Consider the following 27,625-nt stretch of genomic DNA (forward strand, 5'->3'; position numbering starts at 1 on the left):
CGCTAGTGTCTCTGTGCCTTTATGCTGGTGGTCATGGCCAAAAAGAGCTTCCACCACCATCTGCTACCCCCCAGTGTAGATGGCTGCCTTCCCATATGTGGGCTGAGCCAATTTCCCCACTCCTGCACAAGCTGCCTAAAACACCACTGATGCTTCAATGCAGCTTGATCAGGGCAGGCCGACGTGTCAGAATGACTGTAGGAGAATCGCCCTGCTCCTCCTTAGTCACTCTGAAATCATCAGGATCTGTCTGTGCCAGATCACTTCAAAATAGCCTGTTCTTGATCTGTGGCATTCCAGTGACTGAAACCTTCTGTGGAAGGCTAAGTGGTTTTATCGCCCACCATAAGCAATGGAGGCCAATTTCATCCTTGTGTAACGCCAGTGTAGTCGGACTCAGATGGAACAACCGTTAACTCAATGGAGCTAAACACCAGGGATACATTTGTCCTGGGGCTCCAATGTCGTGGGATGTTTCCTTTCAGAGTGAATATTCGGAACCTGTCAGTTTATGTTCACGCACACTGTACATTTTGACTGAAGGGAACAGAGTAGCCTTTGTCTATGTAATTTCTTTACTTTTCCTGTGGGCAGCTACCTCTAATAGCTCTCTCGTAAAAAGAAAAGGAGTACTTGTAGCACCTTAGACACTAACAAATTTATTTGAGTCTAAGCTTTTGTGAGCTACAGCTCACTTCCATTGGATGCATGCAGTGGAAAATAAAGTAGGGAGATTTTATATACACAGAGAACATGAAACAATGGGTGTTACCGTACAGACTGTAACAAGAGTGATCAGGTAAGGTGAGCTACCAGCAGGAGAGTTGGCGGGGGCGGGGAACCTTTTGTAGTGATAATCAAGATGGGCCATTTCCAGCAGAATGTGTGAGGAACAGTAGGGGGGCAAATAAATTTGTTAGTCTCTAAGGTGCCACAAGTACTCCTTTTCTTTTTGCAGATACAGACTAACATGGCTGCTACTCTGAAAGCTCTCTCGTGTGAGCCCTTCTGCCGTTGCTGTTTCCTTCGTTGGCGGAGCAGCAGATTCTAGCTTTAGAGAACCGAGGTGGGGATTTTCAAAAGCACCTTAAGCCTTGGTTCTACTACAGCGTCATCACCCCATGGTGTAGCTTGATTGCTCCTGGTAACTCAACTCCCAGCCACACACAAATCCCTCACCCATGCACAGTTGTGCTAGTAACATGACTAGGCCAGCACAACTGGAGGTATAGGGCAGCCCTCACAGGCTTGTCTTCGTTCCAAAGTTAACTCCTGTTATAACTCAAGTGTTGCTTGAATCACTTCCACACACAAAAGTCCTTGGGGCAGTGGTACCACTGCATTTCAATTAAGCTGACTGGGCCCATAGGGGGTATAGGCTAAAGCTGGAGCCAGCTCAACATGTCAGCTGCTAACACAACCATTCTTGTGTGGTTGCTGACTAGCTCCATGGAAGTGCCACTAGGCCTCCAATGCCTTCCCACCATTCCCCCCCGTACACAGAAAGGACAGATGACTTCTCCCACAGTTCACTGGGAAAGAATCGACAGAGTGGCTCCATTTTCTGCAGGGCAAAGAACTGGGGGATATGACCGCAGAAGGCTTAATGACTCACATGAGTGAGTGCAGCACCAGCAGGGACATAGTGTTAATTCAAAAGAACAAGTGTTAATTCATAAGAGCGGCCATACTGGGTCAGGCCAAAGGTCCATCTAGCCCAGTATCCTGTCTTCCTACAGTGGCCAATGCCAGTTGCTTCAGAGGGAATGAACAGAACAGGTCATCATCAAGCGATCCATCCCCCATCTTAGCATAGCTGCTTTCGCACAAGTTTGGCTAACTCAACAGAAGTAACTTGAGTGTTGATAACTTGCCTAGCTGCCTCTTTAGGTGCCTAAATAGCTTTAAACATGTGGCCCTTAAGTTCTCTGATTCATTTATAAAATGGGGATCATGATGGTGACCCACCTTTGTACAGTGCTTTGAGATCTATGATGAAAACTACTCAATAAATATTAAGTATTATTATTTATGAATCCTTCATGGTCCTGAGCAATGAACAGTCTATTACGGACCCAGTCCCTCTTAGGTTTGGTATCCAGATCAGGATTCCCTGGAATCCAAGGTCTTTTGGGAAAGCACTGGAGAACTATATTCTTGTCTATGAATTCACAGTATGGCCCAAGAGATGCTCCTCTGGATGCTCATAATGGACTGCAACATGAATTATGCACATGCAGAACAGCTCCCAACCATTTGCACTTACTCTTCAGCTACAATAATTTGGTGTTTCACCCAGAGAAACACTGGGAATACATTAATAAAATTCATCTAGTACATGAGAGAGGACAATCTGCCAGAAAGTAGAGTGCAGCAATATAGAGCATCTGCCAACCTACATCACATGCCACACCAGCTCTGCGTGGCTGGTTCCTCCTTGTTTGCGGTCCCATGTAGGTTGGAGGCCCAGCACTTGCTTGTCATCACTCCTAGAAAAATAACAAGGCTTGATGGGTTTGTTGTGCCTTTTGTCCCTGCCCAGCATCAGCTTTTCTGAACCAAGGAGGTTGCTCCACTCCAAGCTCCTTCTGCAGCTGCCTTACTATTTAATTAACTGCTCGGCATTGATCTGCTTTTAAGTGCCACTGGGTAACCTGCACACCTGCACTCCCACCAGCCCTGCTCACACCAAAGAGGAGAAGGACTGGGCCACATTAACCTCCCCCTGCCTCTTGTTAGCTCTTGAACATCAATTTCCTATTTGTGCAGCGGTGAGGAGAAAAAAAGAGACCTGACAAAGCACAATGCTGTCCTTTTACTGGCGTTTATTAATGACACTATGGGAGGCAAAGCACATTTTTGCTAAGGGAGTTGATTCAGTGCTGCACTGGATTGGCTCCCGCCCCCCGCCCGGCCTCGCGACTCCATGTTGTTTGCTGCAGGATGTGAAGAGAAGATGGTCTTAAATATTTGTTGTCATGAAGGTATGAAACAAGCAGCGCTGCTTGGTAATTGCCAGATGAGAGATCATTCCCCCAAACCCCAGCGTCAGCGCCTTGGTGAGCTGATTCGAATTTCCAAACGCTTTGAGTCTGACAGGTACAATGTAGCGGCAGTGCTTGGAGCACAGGGAGCCTGACTAAATTGATTACCTGCTAAACCCAGGCAGATTGTTTCTATTTTGTTCCTGCTGTGCCTTTTGGAGGGGGTGGAAATGGAGGGGTGTTATGTAACACAGAAAAAGCTTTTGCAGCAAAAAAGATCCACATGCAGTGCAGATTTCAGGACTGCAAAGGCAGGCCCCTTTGAGAGCTGGAATATATGACATTTGCTTCTTCCCCAGTGGATGGCTTGAAATGTTTTCTTTTTTTTATTTTATTTTATTTTATTTTATTTTTTGCTTTATGTCTTGGCTTGATTGATCTTTTAGTAACAGCTATAACAACTTGTTGCACTGGCATCTTTTCTCTGAAGCCATGTCATCTTTCCCCATTGTCCCTCCATCCTGACCCCTTAAGAGAGGAGTCTTCAGGCTCTGTGTTCATTCGGATTTCAGAGTAGCAGCCGTGTTAGTCTGTATTCGCAAAAAGAAAAGGACTACTTGTGGGACCTTAGAGACTAACAAATTTATTAGAGCATAAGCTTTCGTGAGCTACAGCTCACTTCATCGGATGCATTTTCCACCGAATGCATCTGATGAAGTGAGCTGTAGCTCACGAAAGCTTATGCTCAAATAAATTTGTTAGTCTCTAAGGTGGCACAAGTAGTCCTTTTCGTTTTATTCATTCAGAGTTAGCAGTCCACCACTGCTTGCTATGCTCTGCTCCCCCTGCCATAGAGGGTTCATTCCAGCCTTGGGTAAGAAGGGAGGTCAGGGTCCATGTTGGTTTCAACACTGCCCTAGAAGAACCCTTCACACTTCAACCCCGTTTCAGCCCCCGTGTGTTGGGTTAGAAGGTGATCACCAGTTGGAGTCAGGCAAAATTTCCCCAATACCATTGTAGCTGGGGTGGGGGTGCTGCCTCCCTCTGTAGCCTTTGCCACTGGGCATGGTCAAAGCCAAGAGAATGGCACAGATGGATCAGTGGACTTGTTCCAATATTATTCCTGTTCATCCTCTAGGTTACACTGAAAAGGCTCTGGAATTTTGTGGTGGCTGAGAATGGCGAGGGATCTTTGCAAACATGGTGGAGGTGGCCCTGTCCAGTCTATAAGGAGCCTGTGCAGCTGTCCGTGCTCCAAGAAACAGCCCAGAAAGAGAAACTTCGGGAGGAGGGGGTCAAAGGTGGGTTTAAACCAGCTGTGCTCAGGGTGTCTGTAGTTTCCGGTATAAACTAGAGCAGTCCTGGGGGTGCTCTAACTTCTGGCAGCCAACACTGAGCTGTGCTGAAGCCCAGATTCCCCAATAGAGCAGGATGCTACTGACCTGCCTCTGCACTGGGAGCTTCCTGTAAAGGGGGCAGCATAGGGCTACTTACATTGGCCCTACAGTATCATAGCAGCCCTGCAGCCCCTGTATGTTGCCAGAACAGTGTACAGAGGCTGGGGTGGTGGTCAGAAGTGGACCCCCTGTTACATGACAAAGGAGTTTCCCATTTTACTGTAATTCATTTGGGGAGAGACTCTCATGTCCTTGCTATCACAGGGGAAGGCTTCAAAGGGACTCAGGGACTGGGCTGCAGGTATTGTTAACCTGCAAGGCGAAATCAGGGCTGGCATAATCCGGAGGAGAGTGGTTGAGGGGCTGACAGGCTTAGGGAGCGGACACCAGCCACCTCAGGCCAGACTCCCTCTGGCTGGAGGAGGGGGAGACAAGGTGACTCAGGCCTGGGGACCCCATGAAATGTCACACCCACAAGTGGGATCTTATTTTGTCTCGGGATGAATACTGTGCTTTCTAGCTAGACGACATTAAACATCCACTCATGCTACCCCGTCGCTTTTGCCCCTCTAGCGTGCTATCACTGCCTTTGAGATGGGGGAGCCCAGTCTGGGCCTGCTCCCAGGCTACACATGGTGGCCCCTCTGGCTCAATGTAAAGGCAGCCTGGACAGAAGGCTTTAGCTGAGACTGCCTGTGAGCTGACACGTTAGCCATGTTTATTGTTCCATAGGAGAAGATGGAGTTGACATGCCCACGTCCCCCACACAGGCAAACAACAAACCATTTTCAAAGAGCTGACAAGGGAACATAGTGTGACCAGATTTCCCGATTTTATAAGGACAGTCCCCATTTTTGGGTCTTTTTCTTATATAGGCTCCTATTACTCACCACCCTCTGTCCCAATTTTTCACACTTGCTGTCTGGTCACCCTAAGGGAAATAGTTGGGCAATGGCAGAAATATACCCCAAGCGAAGCCAGAACTGAAATCCCCTCTGTCTGCTCCACGGGCAGAGGATCTGCAGGCCAGCCGTGAGCAGGATGCTCCTCGCAACGACTGCGCAGGGGCCTGGCTCAGTCAGAAATAGTCCTTGTCCTTCAGAGCTCAAGGCAGCAAGTCCCTGGCTCATTCTTTTAAAGAGACAGCCCCCTTTGCTTTGACACTGGGAACGGCTCAAATTCCTGCTCGCCAAACTCACCCACAAGGCCTAGCAAAAGATTCCAAGTGGGGGCAAGCAGCAGCTGAACACTGCTGAGGTCAGACAGACTGGGAGCAAGGCCATGCTGGAGAGAGCACCAGGGCAGGAGGAGGGTGCTCACAACTGGAGGGGGGAAGCACAAGGGCATTTCTCAGGGAGATTCTCAACCCTGCTCCAGACCTTCTGTGCCTCTGCATTGGCATGCACGAGCCAGAAAAAGCCTGAAAATGGCTGGGGGAAAATGCCCCTGGTACAGTCACTGCATTGGGCCACTGTAAGCATCTCTACACGCTGGTTCCCTGCCAGGCCTGGTGTAGGGGATGTCCCAGGAACATGGGGTGTTGCCCATTGCACCAGGGAGTCTGGGCTGCAGCAGCCCAGAGGCTGCCCAAGGTGGAACCCCAATTGCTCTAATTTACACCAAGGACCATTTTGCCCCTTGTAGCAGGTCAGAATTGGGAGGGCGAAAAAGTGGCTGAAAGCCACCTGGAGGCACAGCACAGAGTCTCATCCCAGATATGGGGAACAAGACACAGGAGTTCTGGGAGGAAACCGGCATCCCTGTGATAGACGCTTTATAAATCCATCCAGGCACACGCATGGTTCCCAACACCATAGTGTCAGCGGGCCTGATTCCCCACTGTCCTGCCCTTCGTGTAGCATTTACACTGGCACAAAGTGGCTGAGAAATGCTGGCAAACCAGAATGGCAGCATTGTAAACCCACTTGGCAATGGTGTAAATGATGACCCAAGGTGCAAGGCAAGTGTGAACGCCAGAGATAGGGCAGCTATAAAAAAGGGATGGGTCTGGATCCAGAGGCCAGACATTGCTGTGACGAGGCTGACGGGCAGACGGTAAAAGACACAGAAGGGGGAAGCAAAGCTTCCTTCAAACTTAGGAAGAGAAATAAAGGGTAAAGCCCAGACCAGTTTCCTTGGAAGTCAGAAGCCCCACACCGAAATACACTAGAATATTTTATTGTTTTACAGTCAGTTCATGTTTTCCTAAGTTCAGTTATAGCCACGAAGCCTCCGTTACTGTGCTGCTACTGCTTCCACTTTAGAGAAGTGTTAAACGTATGCACTAAAGAGCTAACAATTGCACAGCGACTCCCCCTTCCTAGTCCCATCACCCCTCCCTCTGCTGTGTCAGTGTCTCAGAATCGTCATCTCCCTCTGCACCGGGGTCTAATGGAGTTGGCATGGAGTCCTCAAAGTGAGACACAGCTGGCACTCAGGATATTAACCTCACACTGTCCCTAGCCTACAATCCCATCTTATTAGCTCCCCTTCCCCCACTCCAACGTATTTCCCACCCAGCACAGCAGTCCTGGCAGGAGAGCTTTGAGAGGCTGAAACTGGGATGCAGTAGTTGAAGCTATCCAGGCCTGCGTGGGTTGTCTCAGAAGGGTTTTGTCTCTTGTTGAGTTTAAGGGAGATGGGGTCAGGCTGTGAGGATCTGCACCAAGGCCGATGAACACATGGGGAACATCCACAAAGGATCAGCGTTCCAAAGGTCAGTGCCCCATGGAGAAGAGTTCAGATGACAGATTCAGCGGAAAAGATTTCCAAAGAGCAGCACCCAAGCAGAGTAACATCCAGGTGACAGCAGCAGAGAAACCGGGTTCCCAAGAGTGACACCCAGATGTGGGGGAGGAAGACATCTGGATAAGGCAGGCAGAGAAGAGGGTCCCAAACATTCGCATCCAAATAGAGGAACATATGGGTGACAGCAGGAGAGGAAGAGGATTCTCGGAATCAGAATTCAGTCATCCCCAGGGCCATGGGGAAAAGCATACAGGTGACTGGCAGAGGAAAAGGATTCTACGGGGTACTCCTCCCGTCCCTGGGAACATCCTGACCTTCAGCAAGCATTGGGGCGGCAAGTCTCAGCAAGTGATTGCACCTTCCATGCAGATAATAGAAGGATTCCTCTATCTCACTGACAGGCCCAGGATGATCTCTAAGAGATCTACGGGTGACTAGAAAATGTCTGTTAAGATGCTTCATACTGGGCTCTCTATGTACCAGCATACGGTGCTGGAGAGTGGAGGACCCTAGATAATTAAAGCCCTTTCTTAGGGACCCTCCATCTACTCTGCAGATCATGGGAATGCCAGCTGATGACAAGAGTGCCCTTATTGCCATCAAAGGCAGATCTAGCCATCCTTTACCCACCATGCTGGAGCAGGTAGTTCTATAGCACTTCAAGCAAGGAGATTCATGCTAACTGTGTCTCTGTGACCTGGGCAGGTGTTGGGTTAGGAGTTGCAGGTGAATGGTTTCCTCCATCACAACTAATGAACTGGTGCCCACAAGGCTTTCCTTGAGAACACGCAAAGAGTTCCGTAATAGCTGGGGGTGGGACAAGACAGACTACATGTAACACAGATCCAGAGACTTCAGAGGAAAGGATTCATCACGCCCTGTGAGGCGGGGGGAAGAGCAGAGCCCGTCAGTGGCAACAAAGGCTGAGGCAGGTTACTGGGTAGCTGTGGAAATGGCCCTGCTCCGGCCTGTGGGAAGGCACTCATGGAGACGGGGAGGGTCATTGGGACGCTGCTGAGTGGAAGAGGGAGTGAAGCACTATAGGTCATGGAGTTCATGGTCATCCCCATGGCCATGCCTGGCACTGGGGAGCTGGTCCTCATCTGATTGAGTGTTGGTTTGGTCTGGTCACTGATGCTGAATGGGTTTGTGGGAGAAGGTGCACTGAGACCTGTCAGGGAGAAAGTACACAGTGTCATCAGGGATACAGCCTACAAGACGGGAAGTTAGGGGATAGGGTTATAGGTCAAGGCCAGTCACTGGTCTCAAAACACACTGCTATTAAATTCAACTGCTAAACTGATGATTCAGGAACATTTAGGGTTTGACTCAACCCCAGAAATTCAGAGAGAAGACTGAAAAATTTAGCTTGAGAAGTTAAGTTCAAACCAAAGTTTCTGCCATGAGTTTCAGGCTAACCTCCGTTTCCTGGCCAGGATCAGAACTTTAGTGTGGTTTTGTTTTTCACTGTGATACTAAGGGCAGAGCTCAGTCACTGTAGGTGCTGTATGTTAAACCAAGTCGTTGTGAAAACATTCCCACGGGTCCACCCACCATCCTTTTGTGGCCTTCTGATTCACATCAGCTCATGAGCCCCTCGAAGGTCCCACCTGTCATCCTTACATAGCCCGCCAAGAGCCTCAGGGTACAGCTACACTGCAATGTGAGCCCAGGGTTAGTAGAACTCAAGTTAGCAGACCCTGGGTTATTTAACTTAGGGCTTGAGCTTCTACAGTCATTTGTAACCCCAGGTTAGGAATTGCTGAATCCTGGTCCCCCAGCCTGGGCCTCCAGCATCTACACTGCATTGCGCAGGCCCCAGTTCAACCACCCATATCCCAGACTTCCAATCACCCTCCCAAAATGTGGCTGGCTCTAGCCTTTTGTTCGTGGTGCAGCGTGGGAAAATCCGACTGTCCACCAAACTGGACAAAGAAAGCTGGCCCATGGGACTATGGGAGACTTTTTGCAGATTCCCAGAGCACAAGTTCAGTGGGGCTGCGTTTACACTGCAAAACAACAGGGCTTGAACTCTGGGTCCCGGGTTGACTCAGGCTCACCCCTGTGGGGTGCTGGGACCCTGGGTTAGTGCAATTTGTGTTTAGACAGAATGGGGATTAGGCTTGAGCCTGAGTTTGAACCCTGGTTTTATGCTGCAGGGTAGGCATACCCTCAGAAACCACCCAACCTCCTTCAGAGGCCTTTTTGACTGGGCCCTGCGCTCCATGACCTACCTGACAAAAATGGATTATGAGTCTTCAGGGTTGCAGGGGCAACCACCAAGGAGTCCAAATTCACCAGGGAGGAGGCAGTTGGGCCCAGAAAGGACTCTGGAGTTTTACAATCTTTCCTCTCTTTGTCGGAGTCAGTAAGAGAGTCTCCTAAGCCCGCAAGATCAAAAACGTCTGTGTTCTTAACTCCATTCTGCTTGGTGCTGGGAATCAGGTCACCAAACAGGTCCAAATCTAGAACAAACAGCAGAGACTGAATACATAACCAAGATGGGATCATGAATTTAAAGAGAACAACAGGCAGAAGTGTGGACAGTCACGTGAGAGAGAAGCAGAAACGTTGCCTCTCTCTTCTGACTGTTGTGTCTTGAAGAATCACAAAGCACATGCTTGGATTGCCTTCACAAACACTTCCCTTTTATCTGGGACAACCTTTCCTTAACACAGAAAGTCGTTGCAGGGAGTCTAGCTCAGAAGTAGTAGTCTCGCTTCAAGAAGCTGCGCCCTCTGTATGCTCAGCAGCAGTTCGCAGCATATATTGTTGCCAGACTCAGAAGACAAATGTCAATGGAAGTTTGCCCCCATCTGATCCCAAGTATTTCTAGCTAATGGAAAAATACTAGCATGCGCGGACTCCACCTTCGCCCATATGCAAATACTTCAGGATAGTTAACCCTTGCGTCAGATGTCTAACACAGAGATGACGACAGTGAGAGACTTTGGGGCCAGTAGCCATATGCCGTGGTAAGTTATAATCATGTAGATGTATGCCACAATATAAAACAAATACACCCTCCCACAGAGCCCCAGGGAAGCTCCCACCCTCACCTGCAGACACACCCACCGACTTCTCCATTGTTCCACAATGCCCTATATAGCCTTCCGGCCCCAGCACCCCTGATCTGTTAGGACTCTCTTACCAACAGGGCTGTTAGGCTTGATAGAGGATGGGGCCTGTGAGCTCTCATGTTCCAGCTGCTCTGTTGGCTGGGGCGGTTTCGCAAACAAGTCAAAAGTGATATCACCTGAAGCTGAGGGGAAGGAAGGAGACAGACAGACCCAGAAGGGAAGCAAGGGGAAGGAAGAGAGGAGATGAAGGAAAACAACAGAGGAAGGACAGAGGGAATCAATTTTTAAAAGGGACAAAAATAAGGCAAGACAAGCAGAGATGGGGAGTTAGGTGTTAAGGAGAACATAGAACACCAGAGAGAGGGAGAAAGGAATGAACTAGGTCAGTGAATCCTGAAGCAACCTGTATGAATGAGCCACCAAGTCCAAATCAGTGACCCACTGACCAACCAATGCCAGTGGACAAGACAGAGAAACTTAGCACACAAAGGAGGGCCCACTTCATACATGCCATCCTCTGCAGCCCGGCAGGCTTGATTGTTAGTGCCTCAGAGGGCAATGGGAAGGTGTGTTCAGACCAATCCCAGACCCATAGGGACAGGCACGCCCCATGACTCCAGAAACCCGTCACCCTTCATTTCTATCCTGAGGCCTGCATAGACCGAGCAAAGCTAGCAACCCAAAGAAGTGCCAGTTACCTGAATTCCTTTCTCTAAAGGAAAGAATCATTGTTGAGAAATACTTAAATTCTGAGCACTGTTGGGCAGGGGCAGGGACTATCTTTTGTTGCATTTGTACAGCACCTTGCACAAGTACCATAGCTCCAAGGCACAATGGCAATGCAAATAATACATAAATAATAATCATTAATTAATAATTAAGGAAAGGAAAAGTTATTCACTAGGGGCCAGACTCCGATTTCATTCACATGGATTTAAATTCAGAGTAATTTCACTATGAATATATGTCAGTGTAAATGAGATCAGAATCTGGCTTCTTTTAAATACCTATTCCTCCACTGATTTCAGGCGAGTTACTGCAAGTTTACACTACTGTAACTCAGATCAGAATCTAGCCCAAGAAATTTGTTCCCTCAGAAAGTATTCTTTGTCTGCAAATTTGTGCTTCTATGCATTGTGGCTCTATTTCCCCCATGTAGGCCTTACCAGCATCACACTGTGTAGCTTTCTTTTTCCAGTGGGACTAATGTAAATTCCTCCATCACACACTACTGTCCTCCTAGGGGTTTCCCCTTTGGGCATTGCAAGGGCTTTCACCATACACTGGACAGACCTGATCTGTGGTTTTGTTATTCTTCTCCCAGGGGGCTGTACCATTTTCACTACAACTCTATTTTGTGTACTTATGGCACCTTAGAGACTAACAAATTTATTTGAGCATAAGCTTTCGTGAGCTACAGCTCACTTCATCGGAGCTGTAGCTCACAAAAGCCTATGCTCAAATAAATTTGTTGGTCTCTAAGGTGCCACAAGTACTCCTTTTCTTTTTGCGAATACAGACTAACGTGGCTGCTACTCTGAAACCTGTCTATTTTGTGTATAGACATGGCTAAGAATGCGTCTATGTCTCGCAGTGTGCTAAAGATTTAGGCAAAAAATCTGTTACATTCTCCTCCTCGGGAGAGAGGATCAGAGTGGAGTTGGCAAAGTGGACCATCAAAGACATTCCCTGGGAAGGAAATACAAGACACAGGTATTGGCTGAGATTTTTAGAGGATCAGAGGAAACTGGATCCCAAAAGAAGATGTGATGGTAAGTATCGTGAGGATGGCAGGAAGAATGATCCTGAGCTTCAAGTAGCAATGGAAACTGATGAACAAAATGAGCTTCTCTTACCTGCCCTGGGAAGATTGTCAACAACACCTCCCCAAGGATCAGCAGCTGAAGTAGCATCAGCAGAAGCTTTAGAAGGTGGGGATGCCTTTACCCAAGCATCTGTTGATGACAGACTTGAAGAGAGGGGGGTCTTCTCCCAAGGGTCAGAGGAGGAGACTATGGGAGGAAGATCCCAAGGCCCAGTGGAGGTCTGGTTGATAGATGCTGCCATCTGGTTTAGAGGATCCCCGGAAGCAGCCGGGATTGGAGCCCAGGGGTCTGCAGAGGGGCCCCAAGAGGCTCCTGCTGGTTCCACATTGGACTTGAGACCTGAAAGACACACAGGAAGATGTGGAACACAGGCAGGGAACCATTCAAAGGCACTGCAGAGAGAACTGAAACATAGCCAGGGGTGAGTCAAAGGGGCAAATAGGTTAGAGAGGAGCAGGAGAAAGAAAGAACAGAAAGAACAGGTAATCAAAAAAGAAACGCATAAAGCAAAATGAGGCCAGAAGGCAGGGCGCATTTAGTAATCAGCCCATGTTTACCATTTGTCACCCTTCTTCCTTCATTTCTTGTTTCTGTTTAATAGCCCAGGTGTGGTTAAAAGCTGCTATGACAATGCAGTGAGTGAGCAGAGGATACGGGGAAAGGGCAGACAGAGAGAACACAAGCAAAGATTCTTACTGTTAGGTTTCCCAGAATTGGACAAGGACAGAGCTGGAGGGGAGAAGGTTCTGCCATTCTCCCAAGCATCAACAGATTGAGAGTTGCACCCACCTGGAATATCCCATGGGTCAGCTGAAACATGGGTTGAAGTTACTGGCGCTGGTCCAAAAATGTCTGCCAGCTCCACAATAGAGGACTAGAATTGTAAGAAGAAAAACAAACAAGTTAAGGCTTAGGGATACTTGCAAGGCCTCGTCCGATATTGCTCCTGGAGCGAAAGGGGCCACTAGAGGAGTTTTACCCAGGTTACCCCAGACCTCACTCTATACTTCCTGCAGAGAACCAACCTAACCTTAGATCTGGGCAGGAATGGTCTGATTTGGCTTCTCTCAGTAGTCAAGAAATACGACATTTAAAATCTATTTCAGCTAAAGCTTTACACAAATGCAATGCTCATGCACAAAGCCAGGGGGACAGCAAGGCCAGCTGAACTCTTCTATTTATGCAGAGCAGAAACAAGGCAAGTGTCTCCCAGTCGTTCAAGCCCATCCTGGAGGGACAATCCAGGGGTAATTCAGTTTCCCTGGTCAGGCTGCTAATGAGGTGTGAACTGTTATGGAGAGTCTTTTTTTTTTTAAATCATGCAGACATGAAGAATTACACAGAGATCACCAGATCAACTCACATACACCACTGAACAGCCATCAAGGAATAATCCCTTTGCTCATTACCAATCTAGGATAGATTTGAACCAGAGACCAAGAGATGAAATATTCTGTACCCCATTATATATCTCCACAGGCATCCAGACCACCAGCTAAAGCTTTTCACCTGACTTTTCTTCATCTTATCCTCTTCTTCCTCCTCCTCGATACCCGTGTGTGTCTCTTCCAGTGCCCTCTGTAGCAGTGAGTTCTCTCCTTGGCATGCCCTCACTTCCTGCAGTCAAAATGGACAGTGCATATGTCTGGGATGTGAACAGTAAAGACACAGGATAAAGGATCACCGATGTGCACTGACTCTCTGCAGAGAGACCAAGGGCAGGGGTTGCTGTGCATTACAGTTTCGGGCATTAGCCAGCAGCAGCCTTGTTTTATTTTACTGATGTATTTGCACATTTCATGATAAATCTACAGATAGGAATGTTCAGCGCATAGCTTTAAGAGCAGTGAACGTAAGTTTACAGCCAAGCAGGCACCAGAAGCAGAAGGACTGGGGTACACCACTTCCCAGGAAGACACCAAGCAAGGCAGAAAGTTGCACAATGTTTAATACTCCAAAGGTCCGTTTAGAAACTCATGAAGTTAGAATCCAAGAAGAGGAAAGTGCCCTGTGATCTGCTGCATGTGGGGTACCTTCTCATGCTCCTTCTTGCTCAGGCTGAGAGCTATCTGCAACTGCAATTCTTCATCTGTGCTGGTGGCTGGAGGAAGTGGCTGCTGCCAATGAAGGAGAACTGAATGAAATTGCTTCTTTGACCCTACAGGTCTCTGTATTTGCTACCAAAATTATCCCCTTTCTTGTAACCATCTTTCTTTCAATCCCTCGCCTGTTATACAGTAAGTCTTTTTATTCAGCCATTTATCCATTCATCTGTTGCTACTCTTTCTTCCATCTAGCTAGTCAACCACCGATCTTAATGTCTATTCTTTCATCCATCCATCATCCATGCACCAATCCATCTGATCTTTCCTCCATATACTCATCAATCGGTCTCTCTTTCCTTTTCCATCCAGCCATTCACCCACCCACTGCTGTTTGTCTGTTCATCTACTCTTCTAGCACTCTGCCCATCAATCCATTGCTGGAGGGGCTGGTTTAGAAGCTTCTGGTTTGAAACACCAACATCTTGAAACCACAGGTTTGAATCCTGGCACAGTTGACTTAGCCCTTCACATTTTTTAGATATATACATGTAGCTTCTTATGCAAAGTCTTTGAGGTGAGGCTGTAACACCAACATCCCATCTGTACTACATGAACATAAAAGATCCCATATCACTTTTCTTAAGTCCTCCAACTGTGGTGCCATAAGCTGGCTGCTGCGCTCCACCTCAGAGGTGGCTGCACTTCAGTGACGTTGTCTTGTAAAGCACTGTGGGATCCTTCAGGATGAAAGGTGGTATATTAATGTAAGATGTTGTGTGTCCACTATTAGTTGGCATACAAACACCTTGCCACTTCAAGCTCATCTGGGCTCGATAAGATTCTATCTTGCATTGTGTTTATATGGTTATAACTTTTCTTTAGACTTTTAGCTGCCTGGCTTGTCAGGCCTCTAACCATTTGGCTTTCCCAGTGACACTTCTTCTCCTTGCTGAGGTCAGAGCATATCAAGGGCAGCCCTTGCAAAAGCTAAACACTTTGCAAACTGCTCAGGAGTTCAGTGGATGTTTCTGCTCTTTTATCTCCAGGGGAACATCATTAGCAGATCTTCCCTTAATAACATTGATAAAGAATAACAACAGCTCCTAGCTTAGCAGTTTCTGAGGATCAGAGAGCTCTACAGGTGTTACTGGTTAATCCTCAACATCCTTGTGATGACAGCATTATCTCCACTTTTCAGATGGGAAAATGGAAGTACAGATGGTTAAGCAAAGATCTTATAGTGCAGGGGTGGCCAAATGTACTGATCCCCTGAGCCGCATACAACAATTTTCAGAAGTTCGAGAGCCAGGGCACACCTGCCAAGGCTCCAGGCTTCAGCCCTGCGGGAGGTTCCTGACGGGGCTTGGGGCTTCATTCCTGCTCCTGCTGAAGTCCAAAGACCCCCCTCCCCACTAGGCAGAAGCCACTACCCCACCACCCTGCTGCAGGCAGAGGTCCTGTGCTTCCCCCTCTTCCCAAGTCTGGTAGGTGGAGAATGGGTGGAAGGACATGGGGGGCTCTGCGAGCTGCACTTTAATGGTAAAAGATCCACAGTTTGGCCACCCCTGTTATAGTGTATTAGTGGTACAGCCCATAGGACAACCCAAGACCTTATTCCCAGTCACATCCTTACAACTGTGGACCATGTTTCTTCTCTCAACCGATGATAAAACTAAACAGATTTGTGTGCTGCAATAAACTCTGTCCCTCCTTCCATCTCATCACTAACTGCTGGAACAGCAGGGGTTCCAACTTCATCCAACAGGCACACAAACAGCCCAGTGAAATACTGCTACTCCACATGTTGGAAAATATTCAGATCTTGTCTTCATTGTAAAACGCTATCACACTGGGGGACCTCATTATACCACGGATCAGTCTTGCAGTGGGGGCAGGACCAGACTGCATTTTGACCATGTCCCTTCATGCTGAAAACTTGGATATGGTGAACATACAGTTTGGGCCCTTCTCCACTAAAAGGTCAAACATGCAGATGGGACCACAACTACCAGCCACACCTATTCACATCCCTACAGAATCCTTCAGCAAGACCTGATGGTCTGTGAGAACTCATTGGTGCTAAAGCAGCCAGGAGCAGTGGAAGAGGGCTATTCTGCAAAAACATTTTGACCTAAATGCAGGAGTGGCTCTGGGTCCCATTACTTGTAGTGGGGGACAAGTACTTTGGGACCCTGGGAGGTCACTATTTTAGAAACAAAACAACCTTCCAGGAGTCCAAGGGCTAGTTAGACCCCTGGAAACTCTTGGATTTTAAGAGTTTAAAAAAGGAAAACTTGGCTCCCGTGTCAATAGTTAGCTGTGAAAGGATGAAGACTCACCAGTCTGTCGCTGTTCCATTGTTTAATATTGGATAACTTTGTACATATTTTGGCCTTTCTGACAATAATGTGGGGCCTCTTGAAGACTGTTGGAGAGGGGAGGAGAAACAAATGTTCTCTTTGCCTCCCCCCTTCCCCTGTTGTGCCTGGCCTACCTAGATGGGTGGTTCTAAAGAGCTTCTCTTTGACTAGCACATTCCTTCAGCACTAACCACAGCAGCTTCCCTGATAAGGTTTGGGAAGCTACAAATAGCTACATTTCTGGGACAAAAATAGGGACACAAGTTCTTTGAAGTCCATCCAAGAGCTTCCAGGAAGGGAAGAGTGGGAAACGGTAACTATTTTGCTCAGAAACAGGGATGGTGACCATGTAGGTAGCAATCATATAACTAGCCAGGCCTCCAGCATCTGTGTGTGACTCCAGCACAAAGAGGAATGCTAAGGCCTAGAGTCAATCTTGGCACAGGGACAACTTCAACCATCAGAGGCTAAGCCAGGAGAAGGTGTTTGAGAGACATTTTGGTCCAACCAAGCTTAATTTAAATATAGACTACAGTGAGGCGGGAAAGCCCTGACCCTGAAGGTGTCACCCAAAGGGTGGCGGTGTCCCTCAGTGGCTTTGTCCTCCTCAGATATCATCAGTATCATTAGAGAGAGGCAGTGCCAGTTAGCGTTAATCTCAGACTGTGTGTGTGTAAACAAGCAGTCACTGCCTAGAAAGGGGGAAGCAGATCAGCTGATAAGAAAGCTGGGGAAAGTTCATGAAGGACAAATGCTCTAGGCTGGTATTTTGGGGCTGACTCTAACATGATGAATATAACAGCGAGACGGGAACCCGTTAGGTTATCTTGTCTTTCCCTCCCCTCCCCCTGGCCAAGGCAGAACTGCTTTCTACGATGTCTTCCAGACCTTTGTCTAGCCTCATTTCAAATGATCCAAAGTGACTTAATTAAACACAGTCATATGGAATAAACTTAGTCATCAGATGCGCACACAGTAGCACAACCACATTCAAATCACAGCTAGAGTCACAAGTACACGGACCAGTTCTGCAGGATGTTTGCAGTTTCTGGTACAGAACCCATTTTCCCCAGGGGGACACAGGTTCTCCCTGGTATCTGCCAAGGAAATAACAGAATCACTCTGGGCACATCAGCATAAAACCTTCATGGTTAAAGTAATAGAATCAGAGTAATTTATACATGAAAGACAATGGGTGAAATCCGGGCCCCATTGAAGTCAATGGCAAAACCCCCATTAACTTCAACAGCATCAGGATTTCACCCAATGTATTTAGAGCAGCTGAAACATCTGAGCTGTTCAGAGTCCCGATTCCACATCTCCAGACGGAATTCTATTTCCCTTCTTTGAAACCACCTGATGGTACATGGAAAGGGACAGCGGCGTATTAACAAGGCCTAGGCCTAAGGCAGCAAATTTGCAGGGGCGGCAAATTTATAACAGCAGCCAGAGGCTGCTTCCCCCTGTGCCGGTTTGCGCCCTCCGCCCCCAGCCCAACTCCACCCCTTCCCTGCCCCCTCCCTGCCCCTATTGTTCCCCTTCCCCAAACCCCCGCCCCAGCCCCGCCTCCTCTCCTGAACGCGCCATGTTCCCCACCTTCCCCCCTCTTTTGCGAACTTGTTTCATGCACAAGCACTGGCAGGGAGTGGGGAGAAGCAGGTCCCGGCGGCACACTCAGGGGAGGAGGCGGAGCAGAGGCGAGCTGCGGGAGGCAATTATTTCTGGGCCTAGGGGTGGCAAAATCATTAATCCGCCACTGGAAAGGGACAATTCATCCTCAAGGCAACCACGCAGAAGAAAGGGTTTAAATGGACCGCATCTATCTTTCTGAGACTGTGTGGTATTGATTTAAGATGTACTGGTACAGTGCACGCACCAAGTCCTAGGTTCACTTGTATGCACAGTATATGAAATGGGCAATAACTGTGCAATAAATCCTCATCATGCCATGATATGCTGACATGCTGTGTCTGCATGGAGCAGCCAGTGAGAAAACAATACTGTGCACACTAGCATGCGGGTTGACAGTGCCTAGAAATCTCTCTCTCATGCCTTACGACCATGATCCCATTGACTCAGAGACTTTAAGGCCAGAAAGGACCACCATGCTCATGTCATCTGTCCTGCACATTGCAAGCCCCAGGACCTCACCCACTCATTCCTGTAATAGGCCCATAACCTCTGACGGAGTTACTGACCTCCTCAAAACTTGATTTAAAGAATTCAAGTTACAGAGAATCTACCATTTACTCTAGTTCAAACCAGCAAGTGACCCGTGCCCCACACTGCAGAGGAAGGCAAAAAATATCCAGGGTCTCTGCCACTCTGACCTGGGGGGAAATTCCATCCTGACCCCCAATAAGGCAATCAGTTAGACCCTGAGCATGTGAATAAGACCCATCAGCCAGACTGCTGGGAAAGAATTCTCTGTAGTGACACAGAGCCCTCCCCGGCATGCGTCCCATCTCCAGCCACTGGAAATGTTTGCTCACAGCAGTCCTGGATGGGCCACGTGACATTGCAGGCCCATCACACCAACCCCCAGGAGAGAGGCAGCAAACATTACCTTCTCAGCCTCCTCTCGACTCATGGCTAGTGCAAGCTGTAACTGCAACTCCTCCTCTCCAGTCGTCTGGGGTCTTGCCTGTTCCAGGTCTGAGGTGTGCTGAGGGGACGAGGAAGAGGCTGAGATTAAAAAAAAAAGAGGAAGAATTCAGATTGAATGAGGAGGAAGAAAAACAATCTCTCAAGCTGGGATGTTTCTAGGAGTCAATCCACAGTGATCACCACCTTCTCATCCTCAATGGGCTTTTCTGCTCTCCCCTCATTCCCACCACCCAGCTCACGCTACAGGACCTTCATGCTCAGCAACTGCCCTAAATGCTTGGGAAGCTGCTCCTCATGTCACTGACGTCCCAGAGCACTCAAAGAGACAGTCTGCCTTTAAAGAGCTGGAGTTCGACCACCGGCCTGGTTAAGGAGAAGGGTGGGGATCGGGGTCAGGATGCAAATGGAACAATTACCCCTCAGTCACCCCCCAGGAATAAAATTGTGTTTGTCGGCAGGGACCCTGTTAGCACAAGAATCTCTACACAATGGCAGGGGGACTTCACCAAAGCAGGCAGCTTGGTGGGAGGATAGGAAACTATCAGAAAGTATTTGAGGCTGATATCAAAATAAGCAGCAGCTAGAGAAACTTTTTAGAGTTGCAACCTCCTAACATAAATAATGTCCTGGTGTTCGAGATTGCATCTGTGTGGTGCTTCCTTCAGTTCTGTGCTCCGAGTGCCTTGTTTACTCATTAATTAATAATGTCTTGAAGACAGGGAGAAATTCAGACTCTGTGAGATGTGGAGTCCCAGCTAAAGTCCTTAGCTTTTACTCTCCAGAAGGCTGCACTTGAAGATGGCCCAGAGGAAGACCAAAGGTCACCTACCCCATGACATTAAAACAGGAAGAAAACTGTGTCTGCTTCACAGTGGAGACTACAGGTGATGTGGCTAGAAAGTAACCAATACGGATTTTGAGCCACTGCCCTAAAAGACAATGTTCTGGACAGGGCTGCCAAGATAGACAAAAGCAAGCCCAGATGTTCCTTCTGAACTTCAGACATCCAGTGATCCACTGCCCTTGGGTCAGAAATGCCCGCGCTCTCCATACCACCCACGGTCTGTAGCACTTACAATTAAAGGATGATGGAGACCCCCTCGGCTTGCCATAGTCTTCTCCATATTGCGATGTCCGCCTGCCATAGGAGAGCTGCTGGCTGCTGCTGATGCCTGTGCCCTCAATGGACATGCGCTCTTTGGTTTTCAGGGCATGAGACCTTTCCTGCTTCAGCCTCTCCTCATCCTTCAGCAGGCCCATGACCTGCTTGACTTTCTCCCGCACATTTATGCCTTGGTCCTTGCCGTCGCGGTCTGTGTACTGGAAGTCTTTTAGAGTCTGAATGGTGTAAAGGTTCTCCCGGCACTGATGGGCCACCTTCTCTGATCCAGTTTTGATTAGGTAGTCCAGCAGGGTCAGTGCCTTGTACACATGGCGCCAGTTCTTGCCACTGTCATTCAGCCGCCTCCAGATCATTCCCATGATCTCTGCGAAAGCAACCGTGTTGAAGGTCAGATCTGCAATCTCAGACATCAGGGAGCTGGGTGGGCCCCAGGAGTCATTGGAGGTCGCCTCACGCACCTTGATCTCCGCCTCCGAATAATTGTGCACAATGTTTTTTACTTGCCGGCGCAAGGCAGAGGTAGTCATGGCTGAACCTTGCAGAAAGCCCACAATGGGCAATGAAGAACTGAGGAATAAACAGTCTGGGACACAGGGGGAAAGTCACCGTTCCAGCTTCACCAGTGAAAGAGCTCTAGCTCATTAGGTTTCACGTTGATCTGGAAAACAGACAGAAAGAGTTAAATACAATCACCAGTGAAAAAGGGACCCAGTCTGCATTCCCAAAGCACTTCTGTTGCTCTCTGGCAGCACCTGCAGTAATTTTCACCTTTAATGTGTATCATCAAGACATATTAAATGTAATATGAAAAATTATAATACTTCTATTCCATACATCCTTGTATTTTGTGACTTAACCTTGCTACCTACTGCAGCTAAAGGCAAACAAGGTAAATTTTTATTTGTTCAAGATGAATCCAAAGGAAAAATCATATAGAAAATAAATAGTCAGTTCTTATAGTTTCTCCAGATATCTCCTCTTGTATTCTACAGAAATATTTGGATTGGATTTTACCATGTGGTTCTGCTCCTAAAAGTAACTCTCTAAAAATGGCACCTTCTTCCCCCAAAGATCTGTTTCCTCTATGTGCTGAGTCACACATAGTGGCAAAAATAGGTTTGTACTGTTTTCTCAATGGAAACACACTATGGGAGAGGGAAATGGATTCCATTCTGTTGATTCTATGCATCATCAGAATTGTTAACTAAGTTCCAAATGCATCTGGGTTAAATTCTGCCTTTAGTCGACATGGTTTTTTATGCTGGTGCTGATGCCACAGAAGGAAAAGAAAACCAGCGAGACTCTCAGATCCCAGTATGGATTGGCAGAGCTTGCAGTCTGAAGAACAGCCACCTTTTTACAAGTAAACTCAGCAAATAAGCTGCTTTGAGAGGCAATAAATATGGAATCCCCTGCTGTTGTTTTCCCAATCACTTGTCGAACTGGGATTCTTCTCCTGGAAATTATCCATGGCCTTCTCCTGTTAGAGAACAATTGGCTCAAGACTGAGGATTAGCGCATCAATTTGGATAAAATAAGAACCTTTCACCCCAACAAACCTGTACCCCCACACTCAAACTGACCATTCTCTGAGCTTGTAGGCTGGTTCTGGATCCCAGCAAGGGAAGCAGGTGCTGAAATGCCACAAGAGCCTATTCTCGTGATATTTCCTATCAGAAACAAAAGTGCTAGAGATGACAAGATTTCTGACCCAGTTCCATGCACCCAGGCATTTTGGGTAAGCATCCCAAACTCTGGAGTGCTTAGGCAAGTCAAACTGATCCTGAGAATGTTGAGGTCTGAGAATGCCGAGATTTCTAGAGCCTCTCTATGCACCACGGGCCAAATCATAGCTCCACTGAAGTCAACAGGAGCTTTGTAATTGGCATCAATGGAGCCAGGGTTTCAGCCCAGACTTTGGGTTCAGTTACAGTCTGATGCAGGAATTTTTTTCAGGTTATATTTCCATCCTGCATCTCTGTAGAGAAATGACCGGCAGGTTCACCAAACCTTTTCCTCTCTTTCCTAGTTTCTCTCACGGCATTACCGAGGTAACCGCTTGTTCTTGGAATGGACACTGATGGGGGCCATTAAATCTTAAGGTGGGATATGCAAAGCCATACTTCCCCTCAGGGTCTGAGCACAGGCATTTCACAGAGCCCCTGTTGCCTGAAGTACAGGAAAATAAAAGTCTGGACCTAGTATTTAGTGGTGTATCTGAAACAAGGGTGGTGGTTTCAGTCCAGTTCCTGGGTGTCTACATCTCACCTGGTGCTAACTGTCCCCACTGTTATCAGTCTCAGCAGAGAAGCTGAATGCAGACTGGGTCATGGAGACTGAGTTACTCTCCATCTGCCCTGGTGGCTCCAGGCTCGGGTCATTCTGGTGCAAGAAACTTAGACTACTCTTGCCTGTCCTGTAACAATAACCTCGAGCACTTCACACACATTAACTCAATTAGTCCTTGCCACAGCAGGAAAGGCTGCAATCCTTCATTGACAGAAGGGATAACTGAGACACGGAGGTCAAGTGACACCCAGCAAGCCAGCGGGGCAGATCAAGATGAGAACACACAAGGCTCTGACACTGGCCTTGGGCTCAGCCCACCAGACCACATGGCCTCCTGCTGCCACTGTGCATGTCCTGCAGATCGAACAGAAAGCTCCAGCTCCTTTCAAGAGCACAAAACTCCGTACAAATTCTTTTTTAAACAAGTGCATTCCCCATGCGGGGCCTCTGTCATGTTCCTACCAGGCTGCAACCCACCAACTGCTAATGTTATATCCAAGCAGAAGTAGCAGGAGAGAGGGGGCTGGAGAGAGAAATTAATTTGATAGAGGGTGAAGGTGGTGGGTGCAGAAAGATGAGAACATCTTACTTTGAATTTTCTTTTGAATGAGCACAAAGTATCTCTCTCTCTCATGCACGCACACACACTCTAACACACACACGGGGGTGCAGAGCAGCTAAGCCGTCCGCCAGAGTCCCAGGGACAGGACTTGCATGTGTAGAAAGTAACCCTCAGCCCTGTTGCGATGAAAAGACGATACATGGTACAATGAGGTTTTCAAAGCTGTGTCAACAGTAAGGAAATTGTGACCCGTGACTCTCCACCAATGGTAGTGATGATGATGGCTGCAGCATAGACAGGGCACTGATGTTTTAAAATGGTCATTTAAATCTACTCTGAGTAACCTGCAGGACCCCAAGGTTCTGGAAGGGGAGACAATCAGGGCAGGAGTTTCCCCCACTCCAGTTCTCTGGTGATGGAGGGAGCGTAAGGATCCTGTGAGCTGTTTCCTCCTTCCTCGGGAGAAGGGCAAACTATGAGTTGCAAAGCTACCCCAATGACCTCTTGGTTTGCTTGTGCTCAAGGCCAACCTTTGCTTTCTAGCCCCACTCCCTTCACTTCCCCTGCTTCCCTTCTTGTGCTCCAGCTAATGTACGCTTGGAGATCACTGCACAGCACTGCCCACACTGCCCCAAAAAGAAGACACAAGTCTGACCTGTGCTAGAGATCCTATCCCAATTCCACACTCTGACTTGGTTTACCCCGACCCTGCACTCCCAAGAGCGGGGAGACACAGTGGTTTCAGTCCTCACCTCCTGGTTTGAGAGGCAACTATGGGGAGGTGACTGCTCCCTGGAATTCAGTTGCTACATCTTGTTTTCATCCTTACCCTTCCTAAGTGACTCAGCTATAACCTCCATTAGGGAACCTCATTTTCTCCATGACGGAATCGGGCTGAAAATAGCTTAATGCGAACACACCCACAAAGAACACGCATCTCCCACCACCTTCCATTAAAACCAGTCATGTCCTAGAATTGCTTAGAGAACACCTCAGATCTGGACTGGCCCTGCTTCTGCCTGGGTATAGCCTGGTTAACCCCATGGCCATAGGTGAAGAGCAGGCCACCCACCCACCCCCAGCCAGTGTAGGCATCACACTCACTGAGGTAGAGGGAGAGGAATCCGCAGAGATGGCTCACAGGACTAAAGAAGTTTCTTTCAAGACATTTCCCTGTATTGATTTCCTTTCACAGTGCAGCCCAGCTCAACCCGCCTACTGTCTTTAGATCTTAGGGCGGCTAAATGCCAGTAAAATGACTGCAACCAGAGACAGCACTACCCGCCGGGGTGGGGGGAGACAGTCACTCCTTACTGCTTAAAAACAACCGAGCTGATCAAGTTAAGTCCTTCACGATCAAGATCAGCACTTTCCCTTCTGACTGCAACAAGGTTATTGACGAAGTTCCACCTTCCCTGCTGGCGAACGCTAGGCTTTTGCTGATTAAATTCACCCTTGTATCAAAGCCTCAGCTTGGCACATTCCCTTCTAGCTCCCAGCAGGTTCCCTCTTCAGTAGAAGCCCCAGGTCTGGACATTCCCCATGTGCCAACTAGCACCAGGATTGTCTCCAGCCAGCAGCATGAGCTGTCCATGCAATTATTCACCTGCTTGCAAAACTTCCCAGAAAGTTTTCAGTTTTTATGATGTCCAGAGACACAGGAATGAAAGAAGGAGAAAAAACAAAAGTCAGACATGGGTGGCAGCCCGGAGGAGGCAGAGTGTTTGTGCCTGGAGCCCTGCCAATGGTGTTAAAAGCAGTGAGTTTTATCAAACACAATATCCCCAGGAATATAAAGGGAGTGAAACAGAAACCATGTGGTAGATAAGACAGCACCAGGCAGCCTCATATGGAATTACTGCAGTGACCTTGAGCAGAAAGCCGTCAGGTAGGGAGAAGGACACAGTGGCTCGGCACTGAACCAAACTGCAGGGTCTCCAACAACCAGGGAGCTTTAGTGATCCCAGCAAAGGGGACAAGAAAGGGCCTCGGGAGGCAAAGAGAGAGAGAGACTGGAGCAAGAGGAGGCAGGGAAGGGAGAGGAAGAGAGACAAGTAATGATTGGGGAATAGTGGCGGGGGCAGGGGGCAGACTGAGAGGAGAGAGAGAGGAAATGGAGAGGGAAAGACTCAGGGTGACAGACAGGGAAAGGGCAGATGTTCAGCAAGATGAGGATGGAAGAAGGAGGAAAGACAGATGGGGAAGAGTAGAGAAAGATGGGAAAAACCTTGTTAACTTTAGCAAGGTGCATGGCCCTCCCTCTTGGAGAGAACATTGCCCAAAGCAAAGAGAAGAAGCAGGTGAAATTCAAATAGCAATCAGTATAATAGTGCAAGGAGTCAGTCCTCAGCAAAGGCTCCGTCGCAGGCTGCTTTACCCTGTGCCAGAGATGCTGCTAATAAACCCACAGCCAGGTTTCAAAAGGCCATTGCCACTGGCTGCTCCCTTCTCAGTATGCCCCACTGGGCGCCAGGCTCACAGGGTAGTACCCAGTGCTGAGGGAGGGGGATAAGTTACAGGAACTGGCTCTTCTTACAGCTGACAAAGATAGAAAGGGAGGAAAAGACAGAGCGAGAGACAGGGAGGGAGGGGGAGAGAGAGGGAGTCTGGCTGCGAGACCAAGGGTGAAACTTGCCAAGAGCCCAACCAAACACTCAGGTTCTGAGGAAAATCCTACCCAGCATGAAATTGAAGACAGGGGCCCTCCCTGACATGTTCATGTAATTACATGCAAGCACACGCAAAGCACACCCTTACCCCCTTGGCTGCTTATGCCTCCATTCAGATCTGCGATAGCTTGAGGAATTACATAATCCCCTGGGATCTTCTTTTCCCTTCCCAGACGTCTGGAACTCCGGGCCCTTCTCCTGCGTGGAGCGTATTTCACAGGCAGAGGGGCACCACCCCTTCAAGAGAACAAGGGACCCCAGGGCAGCTGTCCTGAGGGGAGGCCTGAGCTGAAGTCAGCCAACCTGCCCAGGAAAGTCTGTTGTACTGAGTGGAAGTGGCCACAATGCTCAGATGACCAGTGTGACACCAGGGAGGGTGGGGGGAGGAGACAGGGAGGGGGAGTTGACACCAAGGGAAGGGGTTGGGTTTAGGAGCTGGGGCTACACTTCAAGTCAGCCCTGACCCTGGAAAGGCTCCCCTGTGCTGTTCTATCCATACGGTGCTGAATCCCTTGTGTGTGAACACCCCCCAGTCATCACCACGCAGTACCCCAGGGAGGTTGGGAGGAGGAGCTGGGGGAGTAGGGGAGACTTTGCCCTACCTCAGCCATCCGGAAACAGCCTCATCTCAGAAACTTCAGGCAGCTCACTGTAGGAGGGCCCGAGCTCTGTTGGGGGAAAAAAAAAATCCTACAGCTTTGCCAAACTAGTGATGAAAATCAAAATGTGCCTCACTGCAGTCTGAGATACTCCAGCGTCCAGAACCTTCCTCCCCACCCCCACCCTCCTCCAACCTGCCATCCAGTCACCTTCCTGCTTACCACAGGATAGCTCCTGTACCTGGCTATGGTCCCCAGACATCCCAGCTCAGCAATGCACAGGGAGAAGGAGCCTTACCTCTGGCACTGGCTTCATCCCTGTGACTCTGAGCAGATTCCCCACTGCAGAGTGCAATCAGCAGACAGTGCTCCGATCAGCCCTTATACTGTTCCCTGCAGATGACTGTCCAGCTTGGTGCAGGTTCAATCCCAGAGTTCCTAAATCCATCCCATCCAGCAAGGGCTACATCCCCTCCTCGCTGCTACCCCCAGGGGTCCTGGGGACCCGGTAGTGTGTGCTCGGAGGTGGATGGGGAGAGCTATGTTGTAGTGTAGATTATTCCCTGCGACTGTCAGAAATCTCTCTGCTTTTTGCACACGCTGTGAAAGTTGCTAAGCTGGCTGGGCAGGTCTGTCTCAGCTCTAACAGGACACAGGCAGGATTGGCTGCTCTCATTAACCCCTTCAGGACCATAGACTTTACAAAAGCTCCCAGTTCTTATTGTCCCAGCAATGATATGCCCCTGTGAAGCCTAGGGGGCTAGCAGAGAACTCCCAGCTCTCTTTAACCCTTTAGTCTCTGTATGCAATAGGGAAATGACGGCGGGACCCCCTTGCTGGGACTGGAGGAAAAAGAAATGCAGACAGTGTACAGAGGATGGAGGATGTTTAAACGCTCAGTCACTGTCCCTTTTGGCTTCCAGCCAGTCACTCTTTTTAAAGCTAGTGTTCTAACGTAGTCCAGGGCCGCAGCCTCCTCTGGACTCCACCAGCTGATCACAACCCACCCCCAATGGCATCTCCAGCCCCCTTTCAGTCGCATCTGTTAAGATTCTACAGGATCTAAATTTGGAACAGGCCAAAGGAGCTGCCCTTCACTTTCAGCGTGTCCCACGGCCTCTCATCAGCTGTGGGAGCGAGATTCTTGGCTTCCATCTGTAGTGTGTTGGCCCTTCCCTGAAGAGCAACCAGACTCTGGCTCAGGGAGTGAGGCCCTGAATGACATTCAAGAATAAGTCAGATCTCTTGCTGTCATCACCACCATCCACACTCTCCCCCAGCCTCGGCCCATTATTTTAATCACTGACAGGATTTCAGGGTTTTTTTTAAATATTAG

At 48.5% G+C, this 27,625-nt stretch overlaps 1 protein-coding gene across 6 annotated transcripts; it reads right to left on the reverse strand.

The window, feature by feature from the left end:
* Positions 1–6,544: 6,544 nt before the first annotated feature.
* Positions 6,545–27,025, reverse strand: EPN3 (epsin 3). Of its 6 annotated transcripts, none has more exons than XM_038371713.2 (11): positions 26,588–27,016; positions 26,293–26,358; positions 20,124–20,828; positions 19,007–19,125; positions 14,069–14,149; positions 13,545–13,652; positions 12,825–12,909; positions 12,066–12,374; positions 10,281–10,391; positions 9,364–9,594; positions 6,545–8,300 (listed from the first exon to the last, which is right to left on the reverse strand). In XM_038371713.2, exons 3-11 carry the CDS (start codon positions 20,695–20,697, stop codon positions 7,984–7,986), a joined length of 1,935 nt encoding a protein of 644 aa, XP_038227641.1. In that variant the 5' UTR covers positions 20,698–20,828; positions 26,293–26,358; positions 26,588–27,016; the 3' UTR covers positions 6,545–7,983. The 6 variants fall into 6 exon arrangements, with proteins under 6 accessions (XP_038227641.1, XP_038227642.1, XP_038227639.1 ...); XM_038371710.2 differs by having other exon boundaries at positions 6,565–8,300; positions 14,069–14,152; positions 26,588–27,017; XM_038371714.2 differs by lacking the exon at positions 14,069–14,149 and having other exon boundaries at positions 26,588–27,025.
* Positions 27,026–27,625: the final 600 nt, after the last annotated feature.

Source organism: Dermochelys coriacea, chromosome 14, assembly GCF_009764565.3.
Source record: "Dermochelys coriacea isolate rDerCor1 chromosome 14, rDerCor1.pri.v4, whole genome shotgun sequence".
Classification (NCBI taxonomy): Eukaryota; Metazoa; Chordata; order Testudines; family Dermochelyidae; genus Dermochelys; species Dermochelys coriacea.

Bases quoted from the DNA above. Each gene is read 5' to 3' on its own strand.
- EPN3 (XM_038371711.2), bottom strand. From the start codon at position 20,697: ATGACTACCTCTGCCTTGCGCCGGCAAGTAAAAAACATTGTGCACAAT. The intron at 19,126-20,123 runs GTAAGTGCTACA...TTTTAATCTCAG, and splicing joins GTCTCCATCATCCTTTAATT to CCTCTTCCTCGTCCCCTCAG. The intron at 14,153-19,006 runs GTAATGTTTGCT...CTTCATTGGCAG, and splicing joins GTCGAGAGGAGGCTGAGAAG to CAGCCACTTCCTCCAGCCAC.